This window comes from Bacillus rossius, chromosome 14, assembly GCF_032445375.1.
Source record: "Bacillus rossius redtenbacheri isolate Brsri chromosome 14, Brsri_v3, whole genome shotgun sequence".
In the NCBI taxonomy this organism is placed as follows: Eukaryota; Metazoa; Arthropoda; class Insecta; order Phasmatodea; family Bacillidae; genus Bacillus; species Bacillus rossius.
The window spans coordinates 41,806,818-41,828,626 of record NC_086341.1 but is presented as its reverse complement, the minus strand read 5'-3'; the positions used below and the strand labels follow the sequence as shown (position 1 = coordinate 41,828,626).

Below are 21,809 nucleotides of genomic sequence, written 5' to 3'. Positions count from 1 at the left end.
TTTGAAAAGTAACTGTCCTGACCTATGAAACTTTTACAATGGGGAAAAAAAACTTCACAACCAATAACTTTTTATAACATAAAAACAAACTATCACACAATTCACCTTTTTTTGGTGTGTTATAAATACTTTACATGGTTTGTGCACAAGAAACATTCACTGGAAAAATATGTGATGCCCATTATTTAAGTAAAATATTAAAATAAATATGTAGCACACAAATTCCCAAACTAATAATTTATTTATATCGCAGGAAGCATTACATAGTCCACATTCAAAAACAAAATTAACATCTTTGCACGTCATCTTAACTTTGAACTCCAGTGAGCAACTGAAAAATGACAAAATAATTAAAAATCATAAACGTAAATTCCTACAAAAGTAATTGTTCTGCCATGTTGATCCCTTTATCCTGATGGCATGATGGTGTATATGTTGATCCTGTGGTACAGATGCTAGGTGTATTAATTTAGTTCGTTGAAAGATCCTGGCCAAACAAAAACTCAAATGTTACAATTCACACGAATTACTTACGTCAAGTTGAACTTGGAAACGTACATAGCTGCTTAAAGACAAAATCAAGAAAAAAAAAAATATTTGTGGTGATCGGATTGATTGTGGTGATCAGATTGATACTCAAACAAAATTACATTAAATACTTGTGTTTTGTTCTTGCCTCTGCTTTCTTTGATATCTATTACTTGAAGTTTAAAAATTTCACTCATTGCTGGTTATTATGAAGGAAAAAAAAAAGTTTTAATTAAAGTTGATTCAGGGGAAATAAATATAATGAATAATTTTTTAGAAGCCTTGGACAGTTACAGTAGAAAGAGTATATTGTTATGACTGAAATAAAACAGCTTGGCTATGGATTTTAAATCTGTGTTCAGCATTACTCCTTCAGTAAGGTCATTAGTACAAGTCCATTCCTCTTCTCACATCTTATCTTCTGATACTACGCACACTTTCCGCAATACTGTGCCAGCCATTTATCAGCAGATATCTTACATAGTGCAGACTGAATAGACAACATGCAACTATCACATACTTACTTCAAACTGTGATACATTCGGCTGCGTTAGTTTGCAGCTAAATTCCGCAACTCCTTTTGCTTTGGGAGATAGTCAAGAAAAGAAAGATGTAGGAAAAGACGTGTCGATATGAATCGTGTTTGGAAATTATGCACAGAAAACTTCTCAAGAGTTTTTTTTTATTACGAAAGCACAGGAAAATGTTTTTTATAAACACGAGTAATTATTTGAAACAGTTGTTCATCATATACTTGTCAGCAATACTAGAAAAAATAAACGTTATTTGTAAAATTTAATGGAGGGCTACATCACCTGCTGAATGGTACAATATGTTGATGCTCGAACGGGGGGCCCACCCCTTGGACACCACCTGCCCCGGGGTGAGTGGCAGGCCCTGCAATGGGGCTGATGGTGCATGTAGGGTGAAGTAACTCAGAAGCCAATGGTAACATCATGGGATGCTTACGTGTCCACGAAGCTCACCTAAAAGTCTTAGTAAAGTTCATTAATGTCCTGAAATTTCAAGAATACACACCTTTTTATTTTCTTGTAAATATTTAAAATTTAGCTGCCTACACATTTACAAAATAATCGAAAACAATCGAAAAACTGTTATTTTGGCACTCTATATTTACTGCGCTCTGGTGACTACTTTAGAAATAGTTAGATTCGGACATTGGCCATTGCAATTTTGTAGGCTGGGATGTTTTCCGTGCGACAATGTGACGTCATTCACATGATGATAACATGGACCACCCACAGGTTCTGACTCTTGTACACGTGCCTTTACGACGTGTGTATTTTTGATTTGAATATTGTAATGTAATATAATGTAAATAACAACTTAAAAAAAAAATTACGTGATTCCGTACTTTTCAGCCAAACCCAAGTGTCAACCCTTGACTGTTAAGTTATTACTTACGCTACATTGCATTACAATATCTACCAAAGATATACATGTTCTTCTGTATGAATCGGCACGGCAATTAAAGCACAGCATGGTGATTGCCGCTTCACTGCGTAGGCTATCTAACGTGACCTTTCTCAGAAACCAATAGGAATTAAGAAACACAGTTTACAGGTTAGAGGAACGCCTTATGTGTTCGAAAAAGGTGTTGCCCAAATTTTATTATTTTATCATCGGAAAAGCTGCGACACGAGAAAATTACAATATTTGTTGCTGGCTCACAGTCTGCCAAGGGAACAGTAAAAAATGAGCTGATGTAAATAAACATAATTTTTGAAAGTGAATGTTGAAGCGGTATTATTTGATTAAAAGTTGTAATTTGATGCATTACATATTTTGATGTAGCCACGATGCATGAAATATTTAATCTTTGGGCATGGTAGGATTAACGTGTTATAACCTCAACCATGTCCCAACTGTGTACACTATGCCACTTTTTTTTCCGGCAAGGTCTATTAGCATATGGTGCATACTGTAGCCATATAAATATATATGTGTGTGTATTATGCTAGTGGACGAAATATCTCGTGACAATCTGAAATTGCAAGAAACTCATACATTATCTAGAGAGAATATTCTTTATAGGACGCCCATCATGAGTTTATTTGGTCTTTTAGACGGAACTACGTACCTATCACGGTTATGTACGTCGAGTGTGGAACCATTCAAGTCCCAACTAATGCAGACCTTGCCTCGATGGTTGTTTTTGACTTGAAATACACTACATTAAATATAGACGTTAAAGAAGGCACCGAAATCACCAAGATAGCTCCCGCCTGCTAGTTTTGGGTGATTTATTTTATCATCGTCATCCGACATAATAATAAACGATGCTACATTTGCGCTGGCGATTTTATTTTGATCTGCGCCCTACTTCAGTTCTATTAAACAATCACTTAATTGAACCAACGAACTATTTAATTACAGTCATTCTCCCCGTGAGAAGTTCTTAAACGGAAGTGGAACAATTCCTAATTGGATGTGAACTACATACTTGCTCGTTTCGTGTGCAGGTACGCCAGCGACTTTTTTTTTTCTTTTTTACGTGCAACACTTTAAAGCAACATTCGTAATTCACCAGTAAAAGATGCGAAGAAGAATATCACGCATATATGCCGTGCCGTTTGATTGTGGTGGAAAATATACGGCCAGAAGAAGAGACGACGTGTGCGACGCCATTGTTAGCCGCGCGTATGTAAACATCCTGAACGCGCACGCGTATTGGTCGGACGCAGACGTCATGTGATCACCTGTTGTTGACTCCCGGGGATCGTGTTCCCAGCTGTTTTCCCGTGTCTACGTCACACGGGGAAGAGAGAGCTGGTGAGAAGTGGAGTAGGCAGGAGCCGAGATAGGGGGCTTTCACCCGCGCGCGGCGATAAGCCCAGTGTCGCCTCGCCTCGCCTCGCCAGATAAAGCATGTTGACGTAGCGGGAGGTTGCGCGGCGCCCAGGCATGTCGGGGGGCGGAGGCCCCCGGTGCGCCGATGTGGCCGAGAAGCTGACCCAACTGTTCGGCTGGAGGCACACCTACCAGGTGGAGAAGAGGCAGAGGGACCTCCACAGGAAGGTGAGCCGTCTCGTTCCAGCGCTGCGTCATTCATCTTGGCTCCTGGGCACAGCTTTTGAGGTTAGGTTTCCCACCTTTCGTAGTGAGCCACTCCTGACATCTTGTGGCAGGGATTTTAATTTTAGCAAATAGTCTGAAGAAGAATCTCTTTTCTTTTAAAAAATTTTTTTTATTTTTTTTTGCATCCTGATATGCAGGGCTAGAAAAAAAAACAGTTAAAAAAAGCTGTTTATTGGTTTAAACCAACATTGGTTATTTTGGTTCTCAGCATGTTCAAATGAAAGCCATGCAACACACTGCTTTCTGCCACTCGTGTTGAACCAGTAAAGTTAGAGATACCATCAAAGAAGTGAAGTCCAGAAAAATATGCACATCTACTGGGACTTAAACCACAGAAAGGAGTGTATTCTTCATAGAATGTGTGTTTCCCTCAGAGTAGGGATTTACAGTTCATTCAGAAATTTACCACAAAATAGTAATTTTAAAAAAATAATAAACTTATTTATTTCCCCTCTTTATTAATGCTGTTGCTTACAATTTACTAATTAATTTAATTTTAGAGTAGTTAGCTGGGTATAATTTGCAACTTATTCAGATCATATAATGAAAAAATCTTGATTAGTATATAATTATTTGTTCCCCTAAATCACAAAAAACATCAATGAGCAAACTATTGTTGTTATTAGAGTGGAATGAGATCTTTCAATAAAATTTATTTAGAGACTCTATTTAAAAATACATAAAAAAAACAATAAAAAAAACAAATGTTTTTTATTATAAAAAAACACTTGAAAACCATGGTTTAAATCAGCCAACCCTGCTGACATTTTTACAATCATCCCCTAAGAGGGTATTGTGATACTTAAAGTTGATTATCAGTAGTTTAAATTTTTAATGAGTGGTTAGTTTTCTTGAAAATAGCTTAAAATCATGATAACCATCAGATTATGTAAATTGAAAACACTGTTAAATCTTGTTAAGTGTTGGTTAGGTTAGCAACATTTTAAATTGGTTATTCCTAACCAAAACATTAAAATGGTTTTACAGTATTTTTAATGTAGCTATCATAATTTAACCAACCATTAACACAATTCTGAAGTATTAATACCATCTCATGAATTTAAAAAAAAATTTTTTTAAAGTTACGAGCAACGTTTTTTTTTTGCCCTACTCCAGTTTGTAATTTTTTTCTAGCACATACACTTTCTGTACTCTCGCTTTTATCCATTTAAAAAAATGATCAAAATCTTATGAATTATTATCAAGTAAATTATTTGTTTGGAATTATTTTGGTAGTTTCTTATGTACCAATTTTAAAAGGATTAATTAACATGGTATCCTCAAATTTTAAAACGTTATAATATCAATTACAAAACTTATTTTTTAATACTCACTTCCAGGAATGAAGTTGTATCACAAACTGTGTGTTAACGTATCATGTACTTTTAATTCAACACACAAAATAATTGAATTCATAATATATATTATACATTATTATTTCACAGTGTATTTATAACGTATCAGAGAAGCCACACGGCAAAGCTTCATGCTGTTCAAGATTACTTTAGCGGATTGAACGGTAAACAGCTGTCTCTTCTTTCCCTGTCTACATTACTTTTCAAACGTAATGTAAATGTTAGCGCTCGCTGACACGCTGCAGCGCAAGCTCCAACTGTAGACCGCACAGAATGGTGCGCTTCCCCTTACTTCCTGTTACACATTTCCGTAACATTCACGAAACTACTCCCACCAAACGTCGAATACTGAGAACTGAAATTCGACACATTAAAAAACCCGTAGAGTAAAACTTTAAGTTTTGTGGCAATGTTATATTCAATAAAATAATTACATATTTTCATTAATTTTCTTTATAGCTCTTTCTAGGAGCTTACATACAGAAACTGTTTATTAATTTCTAGGGATTGGGCACATAGGAGTGGGGTATTGATTGGAAATATTTATTACAGTTGTGTAGTGAAGTGGGCTTTTAGGATTTCTGGAAGTGGTGTGTTTGACAAGCAAGCATACATAAACTGTAAATGATAAACAAACGTAATTGGATAGTGGATACGTGAGACATACAGAGTACAAGATAACACATTATTGTAATAGTATACCATACATAACAGTCCAGTTTAACTTAGGATTGTGGAATGATTAAGGAATAGGGTTAGTGTGCCTTGTAGTCATACAAAGTGTTTGTTTCACACGTTTAAGTGTTTTTTGGTCATAAAATTGTTTACGTATGACAGTTATATTTTCTTCTTAAATACATTTAACATAGTTGAGATTTGATTTAGTTTTAAATAAACATATTTATGGATTGCAAATACTGTGATTTTTTGTTAGATTTGTAAAGGCATTTTACATAAATGTTTTTAGACCAAAACTGCTGCTAAATCCAAGTTGTTTTTCATACACACCTAGGAACTACCATATTAAATAAGTTTCATTTTAACTAATCAAACTAAGTACATATAGACAAACAAGAGAAAACTGAAAGACGCACAAGTCGTTACAGAGGGCTCAAGGGTTTATTGGTTCGAAAGGGATTTTTAGTCACAAGGACCCATAACAAATTCTAACACAGAATGGCATTCACACTAGAATCACAGATGACCACCTTCAACTTTCGATTATTTGAGAAAGCATAGTAAAACACGAAATGTTTTGTTATTTACATTTTACAGATCATTTCTTGTTTAGTATTAACCATGCCAATGTACTTAAAAATGTTAAAACTTTTACTTTATACATGCAAATATCCTGAAAATGATATACAAACGCTTCCAAACGTACACTGTGATTTTTTTTTTAGCTGAAGCTGGTTAACTGTCTTGATTATTATGTAAATCACTCAAAACTTTTATTGTAATGACAACACATGTTTTATTCTCCCAGAAAGCTAGTGCTCTTTGTGCCAGTGTTAGGTTACAATTTATATTCATTTGCACAATGTATGAAAATGGCTGTTTTTTCACTAGGTAATGGAAGTTACTGATTATAAGGGTTTAGGTTTAATATTACAGTAAAGTCCTTCTACATTATTAGAGATTTGTCGAGGGAAAGACTGTAAAAATCAAGACAGTTATAGAGGTAGTAGACCTAGATAAAAAACAAAGTTTCAAAAATTTTTCAAAGTTCCTTCCAAACATAGCCACCACTTTTATTTAACAAGTATATACTGGAAAAAAATTTGGGATTCATTTTGCGATTGGCTAGAATACAAACTAGTTTACCTTGGTTCTGCTTCAGTAGTTAGACCACAGTTTATCTTAAGGTCTCTGAGCCAATGGAAAGCCCTCAACAAAAGAAGTATCGAATCACGAGCAGCCCAGTGAGCAGGTGTCACGAGTCAGTAGCCAATGAGCGGTCGACCAGAGTACATAGAGGATTGTGGAGTCTATCCTAGGGCTCATTGACACCACGGGGGTTTCCAATCCCTAATAATAAGGTATTCACTGAACTGCCTTTAGAATGCACTCACACTAGACTCAAAAATTACGATTATATTAGTTTTTTGGTAACATCGTTCAAAATTTACTCGTGTGTACGAGAGGTGTGTGCTAGTTGCATGACCGCAGCTGTGTGCAAGGGCATCAACAGCATCAAGAACGGGTTTGGGTACGATTAAAGAAAGTTCAGGATTGTGGCCTGAATACCGTCTTTTTTTTTTTCCATAGAAGTTGACTATAGTGGAACAAGGCATATGCTTCCTATTCAACATTTATGTTAACAGTTAATACATATGTGTGTTGCTGTATGTCAGGTGTCAACACTAATGCAGTGTTAACACTGCCAAAGAATTTCAGGAAATTTTTATTAGGTAATAATATGCGCAAAGTTAGGAGTTTTAATTAAAAATGTGGTTTTAGTCTGGAAAAATGTCGTCCTAAAGGCTTATGTATTTGGATCGCTGCTTCCTAAACAAATAAAAAAATTCTTGTTACTTCTTGTTACAAAACCAACTTGCTATTGCCAAAACATTTTCAGGGTAGTCTGCATGTTACTGTATAGCTTTGCTACTTTTGGGTTATTTCATAATTTGGTTAAAAATTATGTGGCGCTGAGTGCCATGTCATGATCCATCCACAGACTGTGACTCGCTGGATTACGAGGGTCCTCGGTACCTCCTCCCCTCTCCGCAACCCGCGCATCCTCCTTCCTCGGTGCTGTTATCCATCGCCGAGCGGCCTTGGGAACTCCGCGGCCTGCCGCCTGGAGTGGCGTGGATGGGCGCCGCCATTCTTCATGTTTTGGATGTCGGGTCGGCCCGGGATGACGCGACACGTCACAGCTGCTCTCGCCGGTTCGAAAAGGTGTGCCCCAGGTACTCGAGCAGCGACGCCGGCCTCCGCGGGAGTCCCGCGACGAGCTCGGAGTGACAGTTCCGAGTGAGTTACGTGAGCGAAGGGAAGTGCGACATCGGCGAAGAGGGTGAAAGACCCCCCCTCCAGAGTGGCGCGACGCGGAGTTCGACTGGATCGTGAGAGTGCTGCGACTGAGTGGCACGAGACCGTGTGTGTGTACAGGCGGGAGGTGAGGGGCGAACCACTGTCGAGCCTGGCTCCAGTGAGGAGTGCGAACTGCGGAACTAAGTGCCAGTGATTGGTGATGGGACATTTTAAATACAATGTAAATACACTGTAAACATTAATAATTAATAAAACTGTAATAAAACTTAATTGGGCTATCCCTTACGAACCCAGTTCTCCCCACATAGGTCGTAACAGTATCTTTCATTTTTATGTAAATAGTGTGATTGAAAATGTAAAAAAAAGACCTATAGACTTAAAAAGGTTAGATTTATAAGTGTTATTTATATTTGGTTTGTGAACACTGTAATTTGAAATATCAGAAAGACTCTTAGACTTGTGAGGTAATTTTTATTAATACAATTTATATTTGTTTGGAGTTTTTTTTTTGTTCTTTGATTTTATTCAGCTGGATATTGTGATTTAACATCAAGCCTTAAAATAATTAAAATATCAGTAAGCAGATAAGAGGTATTATGAAAAGAGACACCAATGAAATGGATGCGATAGTACAGGATGTGGGGAAAAAAAGCATTTTTTCATACCTGAATACTTAACTATTCTCAATTATTATCTCTTGTTTAGTAAAAAAAAAAAAAACTGATAATTTGTCTCTATCTGTTCCTAATAAGAAAGAAGTTTCGTTTCTGTTGCGCTTGGACTCCACACATACTTTTTGACGTGACAGCGTGTAATAAATCGATGAACGCCAGCTGCTTGCACGAAAAAGTGTCCCATTACGCTGTGTCCCGTTACGCTCATTGTACGCTTGCGCCGCATCTATCTCTATTCCACTCAATTGGAACAACCATCTACTTGACTTTTTCGAGGCACATTAAACTTGAAACACTCCCATTCGTTTCCTACTTTTCCTATCATCGTCCTATCCTTAACAGAATAACACGGATTGGAAGAAGTTAAATAGCAAACATGCATAAAAGTTATAGTTAAAATAATCTCTTCGTTAAAGTAATAAACATATTTGAATCGATGAGCGCAAAAAAAATTAAATTTATCAATTAAATTGTAGATTTAATTTCACTCCTTCTTTGTATCCATGCGAAATAAGTGATAATTCAATAAAAATGATTCAGTTTTATTCATGAAAGCATGCAATTGTTTCATCAATGTTTTGTTATGACGTCACGTTGAACTATCGTCTGTAAACCGACATTACAGACAACAAATTTTTTCTTTTGTGTTTGACTAAACCTCTTGTGGACCCCCGAACCTGCCGGTCGCACAGGGGGGGAGGAGTGTGAGTGTATTGGTGTGTGGAGCGGAGGAGAGTGAGTGTAGCGGTGTGTGGAGTGGAGGAGTGTGAGTGTAGTGGTGTGTGGAACGGAGGAGTGTGAGTGCAGTGGTGTGTGGAGTGGAGGAGTGTGAGTGCAGCGGTGTGTGGAGTGGAGGAGTGTGAGTGCAGCGGTGTGTGGAGTGGAGGAGTGTGAGTGTAGTGGTGTGTGGAGCGGAGGAGTGTGAGTGTAGTGGTGTGTGGAGCGGAGGAGTGTGAGTGTAGTGGTGTGTGGAGCGGAGGAGTGTGAGTGTAGTGGTGTGTGGAACGGAGGAGTGTGAGTGCAGTGGTGTGTGGAGTGGAGGAGTGTGAGTGCAGCGGTGTGTGGAGTGGAGGAGTGTGAGTGCAGCGGTGTGTGGAGTGGAGGAGTGTGAGTGTAGTGGTGTGTGGAGTGGAGGATTGTGAGTGTAGTGGTGTGTGGAGCGGAGGATTGTGAGTGTAGTGGTGTGTAGAGTGGAGGAGTGTGAGTGTAGTGGTGTGTGGAACGGAGGAGTGTGAGTGCAGTGGTGTGTGGAGTGGAGGAGTGTGAGTGCAGCGGTGTGTGGAGTGGAGGAGTGTGAGTGCAGCGGTGTGTGGAGTGGAGGAGTGTGAGTGTAGTGGTGTGTGGAGCGGAGGAGTGTGAGTGTAGTGGTGTGTGGAGCGGAGGAGTGTGAGTGTAGTGGTGTGTGGAGCGGAGGAGTGTGAGTGTAGTGGTGTGTGGAACGGAGGAGTGTGAGTGTAGCGGTGTGTGGAGCGGAGGAATGTGAGTGTAGTGGTGTGTGGAGTGGAGGAGTGTGAGTGATGTGGTGTGTGGAACGGAGGAGTGTGAGTGTAGTGGTGTGTGGAGTGGAGGAGTGTGAGTGCAGCGGTGTGTGGAGTGGAGGAGTGTGAGTGCAGCGGTGTGTGGAGTGGAGGAGTGTGAGTGTAGTGGTGTGTGGAGCGGAGGAGTGTGAGTGTAGTGGTGTGTGGAGCGGAGGAGTGTGAGTGTAGTGGTGTGTGGAGCGGAGGAGTGTGAGTGTAGCGGAGGAGTGTGAGTGTAGCGGAGGAGTGTGAGTGTAGCGGTGTGTGGAGCGGAGGAGTGTGAGTGCAGCGGTGTGTGGAGCGGAGGATTGTGAGTGTAGTGGTGTGTGGAGCGGAGGAGTGTGAGTGTAGCGGTGTGTGGAGCGGAGGAGTGTGAGTGCAGTGGTGTGTGGAGTGGAGGAGTGTGAGTGTAGTGGTGTGTGGAGTGGAGGAGTGTGAGTGTAGCGGTGTGTGGAGCGGAGGAGTGTGAGTGCAGCGGTGTGTGGAGCGGAGGAGTGTGAGTGCAGCGGTGTGTGGAGCGGAGGAGTGTGAGTGTAGCGGTGTGTGGAGTGGAGGAGTGTGAGTGTAGCGGTGTGTGGAGCGGAGGAGTGTGAGTGCAGTGGTGTGTGGAGTGGAGGAGTGTGAGTGTAGCGGTGTGTGGAGCGGAGGAGTGTGAGTGCAGCGGTGTGTGGAGCGGAGGAGTGTGAGTGCAGCGGTGTGTGGAGTGGAGGAGTGTGAGTGCAGCGGTGTGTGGAGTGGAGGAGTGTGAGTGTAGTGGTGTGTGGAGCGGAGGAGTGTGAGTGTAGTGGTGTGTGGAGCGGAGGAGTGTGAGTGTAGCGGAGGAGTGTGAGTGTAGCGGACGAGTGTGAGTGTAGCGGAGGAGTGTGAGTGCAGCGGTGTGTGGAGCGGAGGAGTGTGAGTGCAGCGGTGTGTGGAGCGGAGGAGTGTGAGTGCAGTGGTGTGTGGAGTGGAGGAGTGTGAGTGTAGTGGTGTGTGGAGTGGAGGAGTGTGAGTGTAGCGGTGTGTGGAGCGGAGGAGTGTGAGTGCAGCGGTGTGTGGAGCGGAGGAGTGTGAGTGCAGCGGTGTGTGGAGCGGAGGAGTGTGAGTGTAGCGGTGTGTGGAGTGGAGGAGTGTGAGTGTAGCGGTGTGTGGAGCGGAGGAGTGTGAGTGCAGTGGTGTGTGGAGTGGAGGAGTGTGAGTGTAGCGGTGTGTGGAGCGGAGGAGTGTGAGTGCAGCGGTGTGTGGAGCGGAGGAGTGTGAGTGCAGCGGTGTGTGGAGTGGAGGAGTGTGAGTGCAGCGGTGTGTGGAGTGGAGGAGTGTGAGTGTAGTGGTGTGTGGAGCGGAGGAGTGAGAGTGTAGTGGTGTGTGGAGCGGAGGAGTGTGAGTGTAGCGGAGGAGTGTGAGTGTAGCGGAGGAGTGTGAGTGTAGCGGAGGAGTGTGAGTGCAGCGGTGTGTGGAGCGGAGGAGTGTGAGTGCAGCGGTGTGTGGAGCGGAGGAGTGTGAGTGTAGTGATGTGTGGAGTGGAGGAGATTGAGTGTAGTGGTGTGTGGAACGGAGGAGTGTGAGTGTAGTGGTGTGTGGAGTGGAGAAGTGTGAGTGTAGCGGTGTGTGGAGTGGAGGAGTGTGAGTGTAGCGGTGTGTGGAGCGGAGGAGTGTGAGTGCAGTGGTGTGTGGAGTGGAGGAGTGTGAGTGTATTGGTGTGTGAAGCGGAGGAGTGTGAGTGTAGCGGTGTGTGGAGTGGAGGAGTGTGAGTGTAGTGGTGTGTGGAACGGAGGAGTGTGAGTGCAGTGGTGTGTGGAACGGAGGAGTGTGAGTGCAGCGGTGTGTGGAGTGGAGGAGTGTGAGTGCAGCGGTGTGTGGAGTGGAGGAGTGTGAGTGCAGCGGTGTGTGGAGCGGAGGAGTGTGAGTGTAGTGGTGTGTGGAGCGGAGGAGTGTGAGTGTAGTGGTGTGTGGAGCGGAGGAGAGTGAGTGTAGTGGTGTGTGGAACGGAGGAGTGTGACTGCAGTGGTGTGTGGAGTGGAGGAGTGTGAGTGCAGCGGTGTGTGGAGTGGAGGAGTGTGAGTGCAGCGGTGTGTGGAGTGGAGGAGTGTGAGTGTAGTGGTGTGTGGAGTGGAGGATTGTGAGTGTAGTGGTGTGTGGAACGGAGGAGTGTGAGTGCAGTGGTGTGTGGAGTGGAGGAGTGTGAGTGCAGCGGTGTGTGGAGTGGAGGAGTGTGAGTGCAGCGGTGTGTGGAGTGGAGGAGTGTGAGTGTAGTGGTGTGTGGAGCGGAGGAGTGTGAGTGTAGTGGTGTGTGGAGCGGAGGAGTGTGAGTGTAGTGGTGTGTGGAGCGGAGGAGTGTGAGTGTAGTGGTGTGTGGAGCGGAGGAGTGTGAGTGTTGTGGTGTGTGGAGCGGAGGAGTGTGAGTGTAGTGGTGTGTGGAACGGAGGAGTGTGAGTGTAGCGGTGTGTGGAGCGGAGGAGTGTGAGTGTAGTGGTGTGTGGAGTGGAGGAGTGTGAGTGATGTGGTGTGTGGAACGGAGGAGTGTGAGTGTAGTGGTGTGTGGAGTGGAGGAGTGTGAGTGCAGCGGTGTGTGGAGCGGAGGAGTGTGAGTGCAGCGGTGTGTGGAGCGGAGGAGTGTGAGTGTAGTGGTGTGTGGAGCGGAGGAGTGTGAGTGTAGTGGTGTGTGGAGCGGAGGAGTGTGAGTGTAGTGGTGTGTGGAGTGGAGGAGTGTGAGTGCAGCGGTGTGTGGAGTGGAGGAGTGTGAGTGCAGCGGTGTGTGGAGTGGAGGAGTGTGAGTGTAGTGGTGTGTGGAGCGGAGGAGTGTGAGTGCAGTGGTGTGTGGAGCGGAGGAGTGTGAGTGTAGCGGTGTGTGGAGCGGAGGAGTGTGAGTGCAGCGGTGTGTGGAGCGGAGGAGTGTGAGTGCAGCGGTGTGTGGAGCGGAGGAGTGTGAGTGTAGTGGTGTGTGGAGTGGAGGAGTGTGAGTGTAGCGGTGTGTGGAGCGGAGGAGTGTGAGTGCAGTGGTGTGTGGAGTGGAGGAGTGTGAGTGTAGCGGTGTGTGGAGCGGAGGAGTGTGAGTGCAGCGGTGTGTGGAGCGGAGGAGTGTGAGTGCAGCGGTGTGTGGAGCGGAGGAGTGTGAGTGCAGCGGTGTGTGGAGCGGAGGAGTGTGAGTGCAGCGGTGTGTGGAGTGGAGGAGTGTGAGTGCAGCGGTGTGTGGAGTGGAGGAGTGTGAGTGTAGTGGTGTGTGGAGCGGAGGAGTGTGAGTGCAGCGGTGTGTGGAGCGGAGGAGTGTGAGTGTAGTGGTGTGTGGAGCGGAGGAGTGTGAGTAAAGCGGTGTGTGGAGTGGAGGAGTGTGAGTGTAGCGGTGTGTGGAGCGGAGGAGTGTGAGTGCAGCGGTGTGTGGAGCGGAGGAGTGTGAGTGTAGTGGTGTGTGGAGCGGAGGAGTGTGAGAGCAGCGGTGTGTGGAGTGGAGGAGTGTGAGTGTAGCGGTGTGTGGAGCGGAGGAGTGTGAGTGTAGGGATGTGTGGAGTGGAGGAGTGTGAGTGTAGCGGTGTGTGGAGTGGAGGAGTGTGAGTGTAGCGGTGTGTGGAGTGGAGGAGTGTGAGTGTAGCGGTGTGTGGAGCGGAGGAGTGTGAGTGCAGGGGTGTGTGGAGCGGAGGAGTGTGAGTGCAGAGGTGTGTGGTGTGGAGGAGTGTGAGTGTAGCGGTGTGTGGAGCGGAGGAGTGTGAGTGCAGTGGTGTGTGGAGCGGAGGAGTGTGAGTGTAGTGGTGTGTGGAGCGGAGGAGTGTGAGTGTAGCGGAGGATTGTGAGTGTAGCGGTGTGTGGAGCGGAGGAGTGTGAGTGCAGTGGTGTGTGGAGTGGAGGAGTGGGAGTGTAGTGGAGGATTGTGAGTGTAGCGGTGTGTGGAGCGGAGGAGTGTTTGAGTGCAGCGGTGTGTGTAGTGGAGTAGTGTGAGTGCAGCGGTGTGTGGAGCGGAGGAGTGTGAGTGTAGCGGTGTGTGGAGTGGAGGAGTGTGAGTGTAGCGGTGTGTGGAGCGGAGGAGTGAGAGTGCAGGGGTGTGTGGAGTGGAGGAGTGTGAGTGTAGCGGTGTGTGGAGTGGAGGAGTGTGAGTGTAGCGGTGTGTGGAGCGGAGGAGTGTGAGTGCAGGGGTGTGTGGAGTGGAGGAGTGTGAGTGTAGCGGTGTGTGGAGCGGAGGAGTGTGAGTGCAGCGGTGTGTGGAGCGGAGGAGTGTGAGTGCAGCGGTGTGTGGAGCGGAGGAGTGTGAGTGCAGCGGTGTGTGGAGTGGAGGAGTGTGAGTGCAGCGGTGTGTGGAGCGGAGGAGTGTGAGTGCAGCGGTGTGTGGAGCGGAGGAGTGTGAGTGGAGCGGAGGAGTGTGAGTGCAGCGGTGTGTGGAGCGGAGGAGTGTGAGTGCAGCGGTGTGTGGAGCGGAGGAGTGTGAGTGCAGCGGTGTGTGGAGTGGAGGAGTGTGAGTGTAGCGGTGTGTGGAGCGGAGGAGTGTGAGTGCAGCGGAGTGCGGTGTGTCGCCCGCAGCCGGCCGACTCGTGGGTGGCGGTGCACCACGTGCAGTCGCACGAGGGAGGCATCCTGGACCCCGACGACCGGCTGGGCGACGTGGTGGATGACCGCGAGCAGATCGTGGCCAGCTACGAGGACGGGGAGGGGGTGCACCACGGCGGGGGCGACGGGGCCAGCGGCAGCTCCGTGGGCACCGGCAGCCCGGACCTCTTCCAGGTGCGTACGCCCGCCCACTTTACCGCAACAATCCTCCATTACTAGTTCAAAAATACAAATTTTTTTGTCCATAATTTTTTGGATATAAAAAAAAATTATTTTTAATCATTAAATATTACTCATTTAAGAAAAAGCATTACATACCAATTTTTTTTTTGCTATACACCACAATATTATGGTTCCATATATTTTTCTCCCTTTTTTTAAAAAAATTACTTTATTCTGCATGAATTTTTCTTTTGGCTCTTGTGAAATGTGGGAAAAATTTTTTTTTGTTCATTTCAATTTAGTTGGAAATACACACACGCGCGCGCACACACAGATGTACTAACACACACATATGCACTAACACACAGATGCACTAACACACAGATGCACTAAAACACAGATGCACTTACACACACATATGCACTAACACACACAGATGCACTAACACACACATATGCACTAACACACACATATGCACTAACTCACACATATACTAACACACATATGCACTAACACACACATATGCACTAACTCACACATATACTAACACACATATGCACTAACACACACATATGCACTAACACACACATATGCACTAACACACACATATGCACTAACATACAAAGATGCAGTAACACACACAGATGCACTTACAAAGATGCACTAACACACACATATGCACTAACATACAAAGATGCAGTAACACACACACAGATGCACTTACAAAGATGCACTAACACACACACAGATGCACTAACAGACACACATATGCACTAACAGACACACATATGCACTAACAGACACACATATGCACTAACAGACACACATATGCACTAACAGACACACATATGCACTAACAGACACACATATGCACTAACACACACATGCACTAACACACACACATATACACTAACACACACACAGATACACTAAGACACAGACACACACAGACAGACATACACACACAGAGAATTTGCAGAAGCTTAGTATTAGTTCGTTAAAGTTCTTAAAAAAGTAAAGATTTCATAATATTTTTGCTCTTGAAATAATTATATGTCTTGTTATTGCACTATTTTAAATGGTAAACCGTTAATATAAAGTAACCGGCTTAGTCGGGTAAGGGTAAAACTTTTAACCCCGCTTGTTTGAAAACTGATCAATTAATGATCATTTCCAATCGAGAAAGTTGACCAAGTGACTTGATCGACATGGGCTAACCCCGTGTGACTGTAAGATGAGTTGGCCAATGCAAATGATACAGTGCGAAAATAAGATATTGTTGATGCCTTTGCACCAAATATTTAATTAGCAGTTGTGTTAATTTTTTTAACGAATATGGAATTAATTGAATTATTTCTGCTGAAAATCATAATATGTGTATGCCATCTTTTTTAGATAAAATATTTTGTCTGTTAAAAAAAATATCCACGAAATATTGGTCATCATAATTTAGGAATCCATTTAACAAATTAACCAGTCTTTTTTTAGTTTGTGAAAAACCACTATATTACAAGTTTTTCTGCATTGAAACACTAAACAGACCATTTTTTTGAAATATATAAATATACAATCATATTCATCAGGCAGTTCATTGACCAAACACTTCAATATTCCTACTTTAAATTTTGAAATGTTGATATTACAAATTTGAATTGCATAAAAAAAAGCCAGTGATAGAAGGTGGTTATATGTTAATGCTATCTGATCATGTTTTTAAATGCCTTTTGTATGTGATGTTTAGTAGCTGCTTTTGCTACACAAGTTTGTTAAAAAAGTTTGTGTACCAAACTGCGCAAATGTTTGCTGTGCGGGCTTTAATTATTTGCTAAATATTGCAAGGAGGCATTAAAAGGTAAATATTAAATCATTATTTTGCATCTCTAGGATCTAGCGAACAGCCTTTAACACTCATGGAGGTCCTATGTCTTAAGCCTTGACCATCATCATAGTAACACCGAGTGCTGTTTGTACTTCACTTTCATGCATATTTGGATCAGCGCTTGTTCGAGTCTAACCTCCTACATTATGTACAATCAGTTATGACCACCTGGCTAGTTGGTCGAAGTGCCAGTCCACTTTTTACTTAAGCTAGGGCTAAGTGTGCGGCAGTTTTAATTGTAATTGCAAGCCGCATACCAAATTAGCAACGTCACATAAACTGGGCAGTTGATTATTTAATGAAAGAAACTATGTCACGAATATGCTTAGTAAGTCAGTACGTATGTGGTTACTTGTGTAGCCCATTAGTCTGTATCTCCTATAAATATTTCATTATCCTTTTTGAAAATGATTTTATTGTGTTAAATGCTATAGTTATTTCCGTTATCGACATATCATGCAGAACGAACAGCTTCGTAAATAATTTTCAAGTAAAAGCATATATATTTAAATTTAAAACTAAATCTGTAAATATATAAAAATATGTTTTTATGTATTTGCATGCATGCATGTGCATGTGCACATATTTTGTTTTCATTAAAAAAAAAAAAGTATAAATGATATTTTTTCTGTGCACTAAAATTTTAAGTCAGTATTAGAATAGGCCTATGTGTTTAGTAAAGCGTGAGGTGTATTTACTTTTTATTTTTAGGAACGACAACAGTATACACAACCAAATTAATGTAATAATTTTCTAGAGTAGTATGAGCAAAGATCCGTTTGCAGTGTACATTTCAAATCCAATTCAGTAAATTACACATGTTTCCTGATAAAAAAAAAAAAACACGAGTTAAGTTTTAAAAAAAGATTGACAATTTCAGCCTATGAAGAAAATGTCCAACATACAGCTTTAATTGAAAATAAAAATAAAAAGAGAAAGAGAATGCTGAAACACTTCAGAAACAGAGGTATCACCAAATGAAATAATTGGAATATATTTATGCAGAAATATTTCACTGTCACTGAAAATAGGTTCTTCACGTAGCTTTATAAATATTATAAAAAAAGGTAAACTTAAGTAGTTAGGCTTGTATGTTAATGATATGCTCCCTTCTAGAAAAAATTCAGAGTGTGCTACGGCGAACTGTTGCTGTGTCAGGGAAGAGATGGCGATGGAGAATGTAGGCAGTGTTGTTGCAAATAAAGAGTTTTTGGAGTGAGGAGTCTGGGACGGATGCGCTGTCAGTGTGAGGCGTGACGGCAGGTGTTTGTTTCTGCTGTTATCCTCTCAGTACTTGAACACCTGCTGTGGGTTACAGTGCAGCGAATTGTACATACATAGTGCCATGTTCGTAAAATGATTGTAAATAAGTTAAAAAGGTTAGGGTAGCACTTCACTCCACCCATTCCAAGGTGGCAGCATTACGAACTAGTATAGACAAGAGTTTTGTGGTTTTAATTTTAGGTCAATTTCGTTTTTGAAGCAAAGAGATTTCGGTGTTATTGTTTTTATTTTCATACACTTTTTTTTATTTGTTAAAAAAAGAGTGTATTATTCAACAAACATGAAACTAAAACATTTCTTGGTACACGTTTCACCAAAATAAGTCTCAGTTTGACGGACACATGATGCACTTTCATGATCACCAGCGTACGGTCAGAAGACAAAAGTTTTTCTAACACGAAATCATGAATTGAAATAGGTATTGACCAGCAAATTTAAGGGCCCCGCCTACCCGGACACACATGCGGTGTACAAAGCTTCGGGGGAAAAAAATGCAGTGTGTTAACTGCTCAAGATATCAGAGTGTGGTCTGTTTACGAAAGAAATTTAAAATTTGGCCGAGGGCCGATAAGTAGTTTTGATCCCGGATTAAGTTTTTAAACTGTGTTTTTAGTGAAAATGGCTTAAAGGAATGTTTTCAGAGTAATTTTTAGGCATAAAACAACCGGTACAGATTCTTGAAAGCACTTAAGGGACTTGCATTACAACTTTATCTTCATTTCTCAGCCGTGTAATGTTACGGTCACCGCTCAGATCTCACAGTTGTCCTGTGACGACGAGAAGACTGCGCGCCAGTCCAGAGGAGACACCGCACTGGAAGCACCAGTGAGCGTCGCGCTTATCATCCCGCCTCACCGACACACGTACACCCCTGACGAGGCGGGGGCCTTAAGTTACAAGATAATAACAAATTTAAAATTCCTTTTCCCATTAATGTCCAACATGTTTTTTAACAGAACACTAGACCAACAAATATTAATGGAAATGAAAATCACCGGCGCGGACCCAAATAGGCACAGGGCCATCTTTCCTGCCCAGGAGTCGTCCCTGTTTGTAATTACGGTCACTTGTGAGACTTTACAGTTGAAAAGTAATGTTCATTACAGGTTGAGTGAGAACACTTGTGAACCAACAAAAAATGCAGGACTGCCATTAGAAAAAGCTCATGGGGAAATCTTCGTAATAATAATGACATAACCAAGTGGGCATGTGAGACATAAGCATTAAAATATTAGGCTACCTTGTGTGTATTTTAATATCGTAAATGCGTAATGGATAGCACCAAAGTGAAATCTCAAGTACGCGAGTAAGAGGCAGACAAGGATGAGTCAGATTTAGTTTTCTTTTAAGTTTGAAGCATTGAACACATAATTTTTTTATAACTGATGAATGGCTAACGGCACACAGCCAATACCTTCCTATTGAACCAGCGGGTGCAGTTTTATAAACATACATTCTGCAGTCTTGGAGTGGGTAGAGTATATAGCCACTGTGTTTGTTTTTTACGTGTAGTGGTTTCGAGAATCTGTGTGTTATGCATGGCTGCGTGTTACACGTGTACATAACTGCAAGTGCCACATCTGCAGTAGCTGCTTGTGTCTTTTGCCTTGTCTCTTGTGTCTTGTGCAGGGTTGTGTGTTTACTGTGCTTGTTCTGTTGCATATTGCAAGGTTTGCATTTCACTCAACATGGTCAATGTTTACTGTATCATTTTTTTAAAAGCCTATGGGCTCATTGTAAGTGTGTGTGTTATGGGTTCTTTGAAAAGGGTAGTTAATGGTATTATTTGTCCACTGCACGTACGTTAGTGGCCCAACATCCGAACTTTGTCTGGAACTAGAAAGGTGAAGAGTGTCTCGCTGCTTACGAAAATAGTTGTTATCATAAGACCTGTTTTCAGGACATTTCAGAGAAAATCGTTGTTGGTTACGTAGTTATAATCATTTGGGAACGTTTTCACTCTAACTTCATGATCACCAGCGTATACAGTCAGAATATATATTCTGCAACACCAACCTGTTATTGTCGACACTTATCCCCCCTCCCCACTTTCTTTTGCCTGTAGTGACTGAATAAAAATTTCCCTATGTCACAAGGGTGAATGATATTGAATAGAAAATAGAAATTAACATGCTGAGCTTCTGTCGTTTTTTATTTTCCTATTCTTTAGTTTGCATTCATTTCAAGATGATTCACATTAATGATACGATCACAGTGTTTTAGTCTGTCTTTTGGTACTCTTACATTGTACAAACAGATTTTAATTGTTTTTATGATATTTCTCATACTTAAAATTATAATAATATACATTTTAATGTAAAAATTATTACTTTAATTTTATCACGATGATACTTGAACCAAGCAATTGATAAAATTAGAAAGTCTCGCAAATTAGTACATATTATAAATCAAGGTAGGTACATGGAAAAATGACGTTCGTGATTTAAAATGTATGGGTACCAGTGTAGGCTACTTCCGACACGTGCACAATAAAAATAATTGCCCACATTCAATGTTTTGTGTTTGATACCACACTGGTGCTTTCAAGGTCATTGTTCTGCATTCCAGGTTGCATTGCTGCGTTCCAGGTCTCACTGCATTCCAGGCTATGTTTTTGCTTTCTAGGTCTAATTGCCGCATTCCGATTGTCTTGCTTCTAAGATGAATTTGGTCCGAAGGAAGTTACAGTCACTTAGAAATAACAATTTCAGTCACAGAATTTATCGACTACCAACTCGGTAACTGAATGGAGTTGAATTTTATGAAAGTTTTTACACATGTGCCTTTGCATATAACATTTTGACTATGTACTATCGGACTTAAATATACAAATACATAATAGTCCAGGAATATTAGTCAAATGAGGGCATGTATCTCGGAATAAGAGATAGTCAGCAATAAACTTGTATAAACATTTATTTTGACACCCTAAAACTTGTCTCAAAACCTACTTATCATAGGGTGTCCGTGACTACAAATATTCCAAATATTCTAAATAGTTAAACACTGCGCACTCTTTGCCCTCTATCTCGAAAATGGTTCTAGATATAAAAAAAATGTTTAAACAAATGTTCCGTAGAGAATTTAATCCTCTACAATATTTATAATAAATACAAATAGCATAAAACCCATAGGAAACGAGATATTTTGCAATAAATGTGTAAAAAATTGATTTTTTTGATCTTTGACCTTGGAATATCTATAGTCGCGAACAACAGTGGCGTAGCCAGGATATGTGTATGGGGGCTGTTAAGAAGCATGCCCCCCCTCCCCCCCCCCCGTATTAAAGCCGGGGTCCGAGGGTCTTCCCCCAGGCAAATTTGGATTTTAAGGTGTAAAATAGTGCAATTTTAGCAGTTTTCTGTACTTAAATTTAAATATTGCAATGGTAAAAAAATTATTAATTTTAATATGAAATTTGTTTGAGTGATGAATAAGAAATTAATTAAAGATGTGGTGCTAAGGGGGGAGGGGGGTTTGAACCCCTAACCCCCCCCCCCCCCCCGGCTACGCCCCTGGCGAACAACCTACGATATGTAGGTTTCGAGACAAGTTTTAGGGTGTCAAAATAAATGTTTATACAAGTTTGTAGCTGACTATCTCTCATTCCGAGGTGAAACCCCTAATATTCCCGGTCTATAACTTTCCTGTAACTCGAGAGATGAGCTGAATCAGGAAGATCACCGTCGTTTTATGTGAGCGCTGTTCTTTTCCAGTGTCGTAGTCGAGTGTTCCGGGGGGGGGGGGGGGGGAGGGGTTCCGCAGGCGGGGCCGGGGCGGTGAGGGCAGTGTTGTGTTC

The 21,809-nt window shown here is 42.4% G+C and overlaps 1 protein-coding gene across 10 annotated transcripts in view; it reads left to right on the top strand.

Annotated features, from left to right (window-relative positions):
• The window catches only part of LOC134538818 (partitioning defective 3 homolog), a 116,062-nt gene that overhangs the window by 5,516 nt on the left and 88,737 nt on the right, over positions 1 to 21,809 (top strand). For 8 of the 10 annotated variants that reach the window (XM_063380328.1, XM_063380333.1, XM_063380332.1 and 5 more), the window contains exon 2: positions 14,659 to 14,859. The exons of 1 other annotated variant lie outside the window; for it this stretch is intronic. In XM_063380328.1, the coding sequence (XP_063236398.1) occupies positions 14,659 to 14,859 (201 nt within the window). Of the gene's footprint in view, positions 1 to 2,668; positions 3,568 to 14,658; positions 14,860 to 21,809 lie in introns of those variants that run through there. One more of the 10 variants, XM_063380327.1, reaches the window with a different exon arrangement.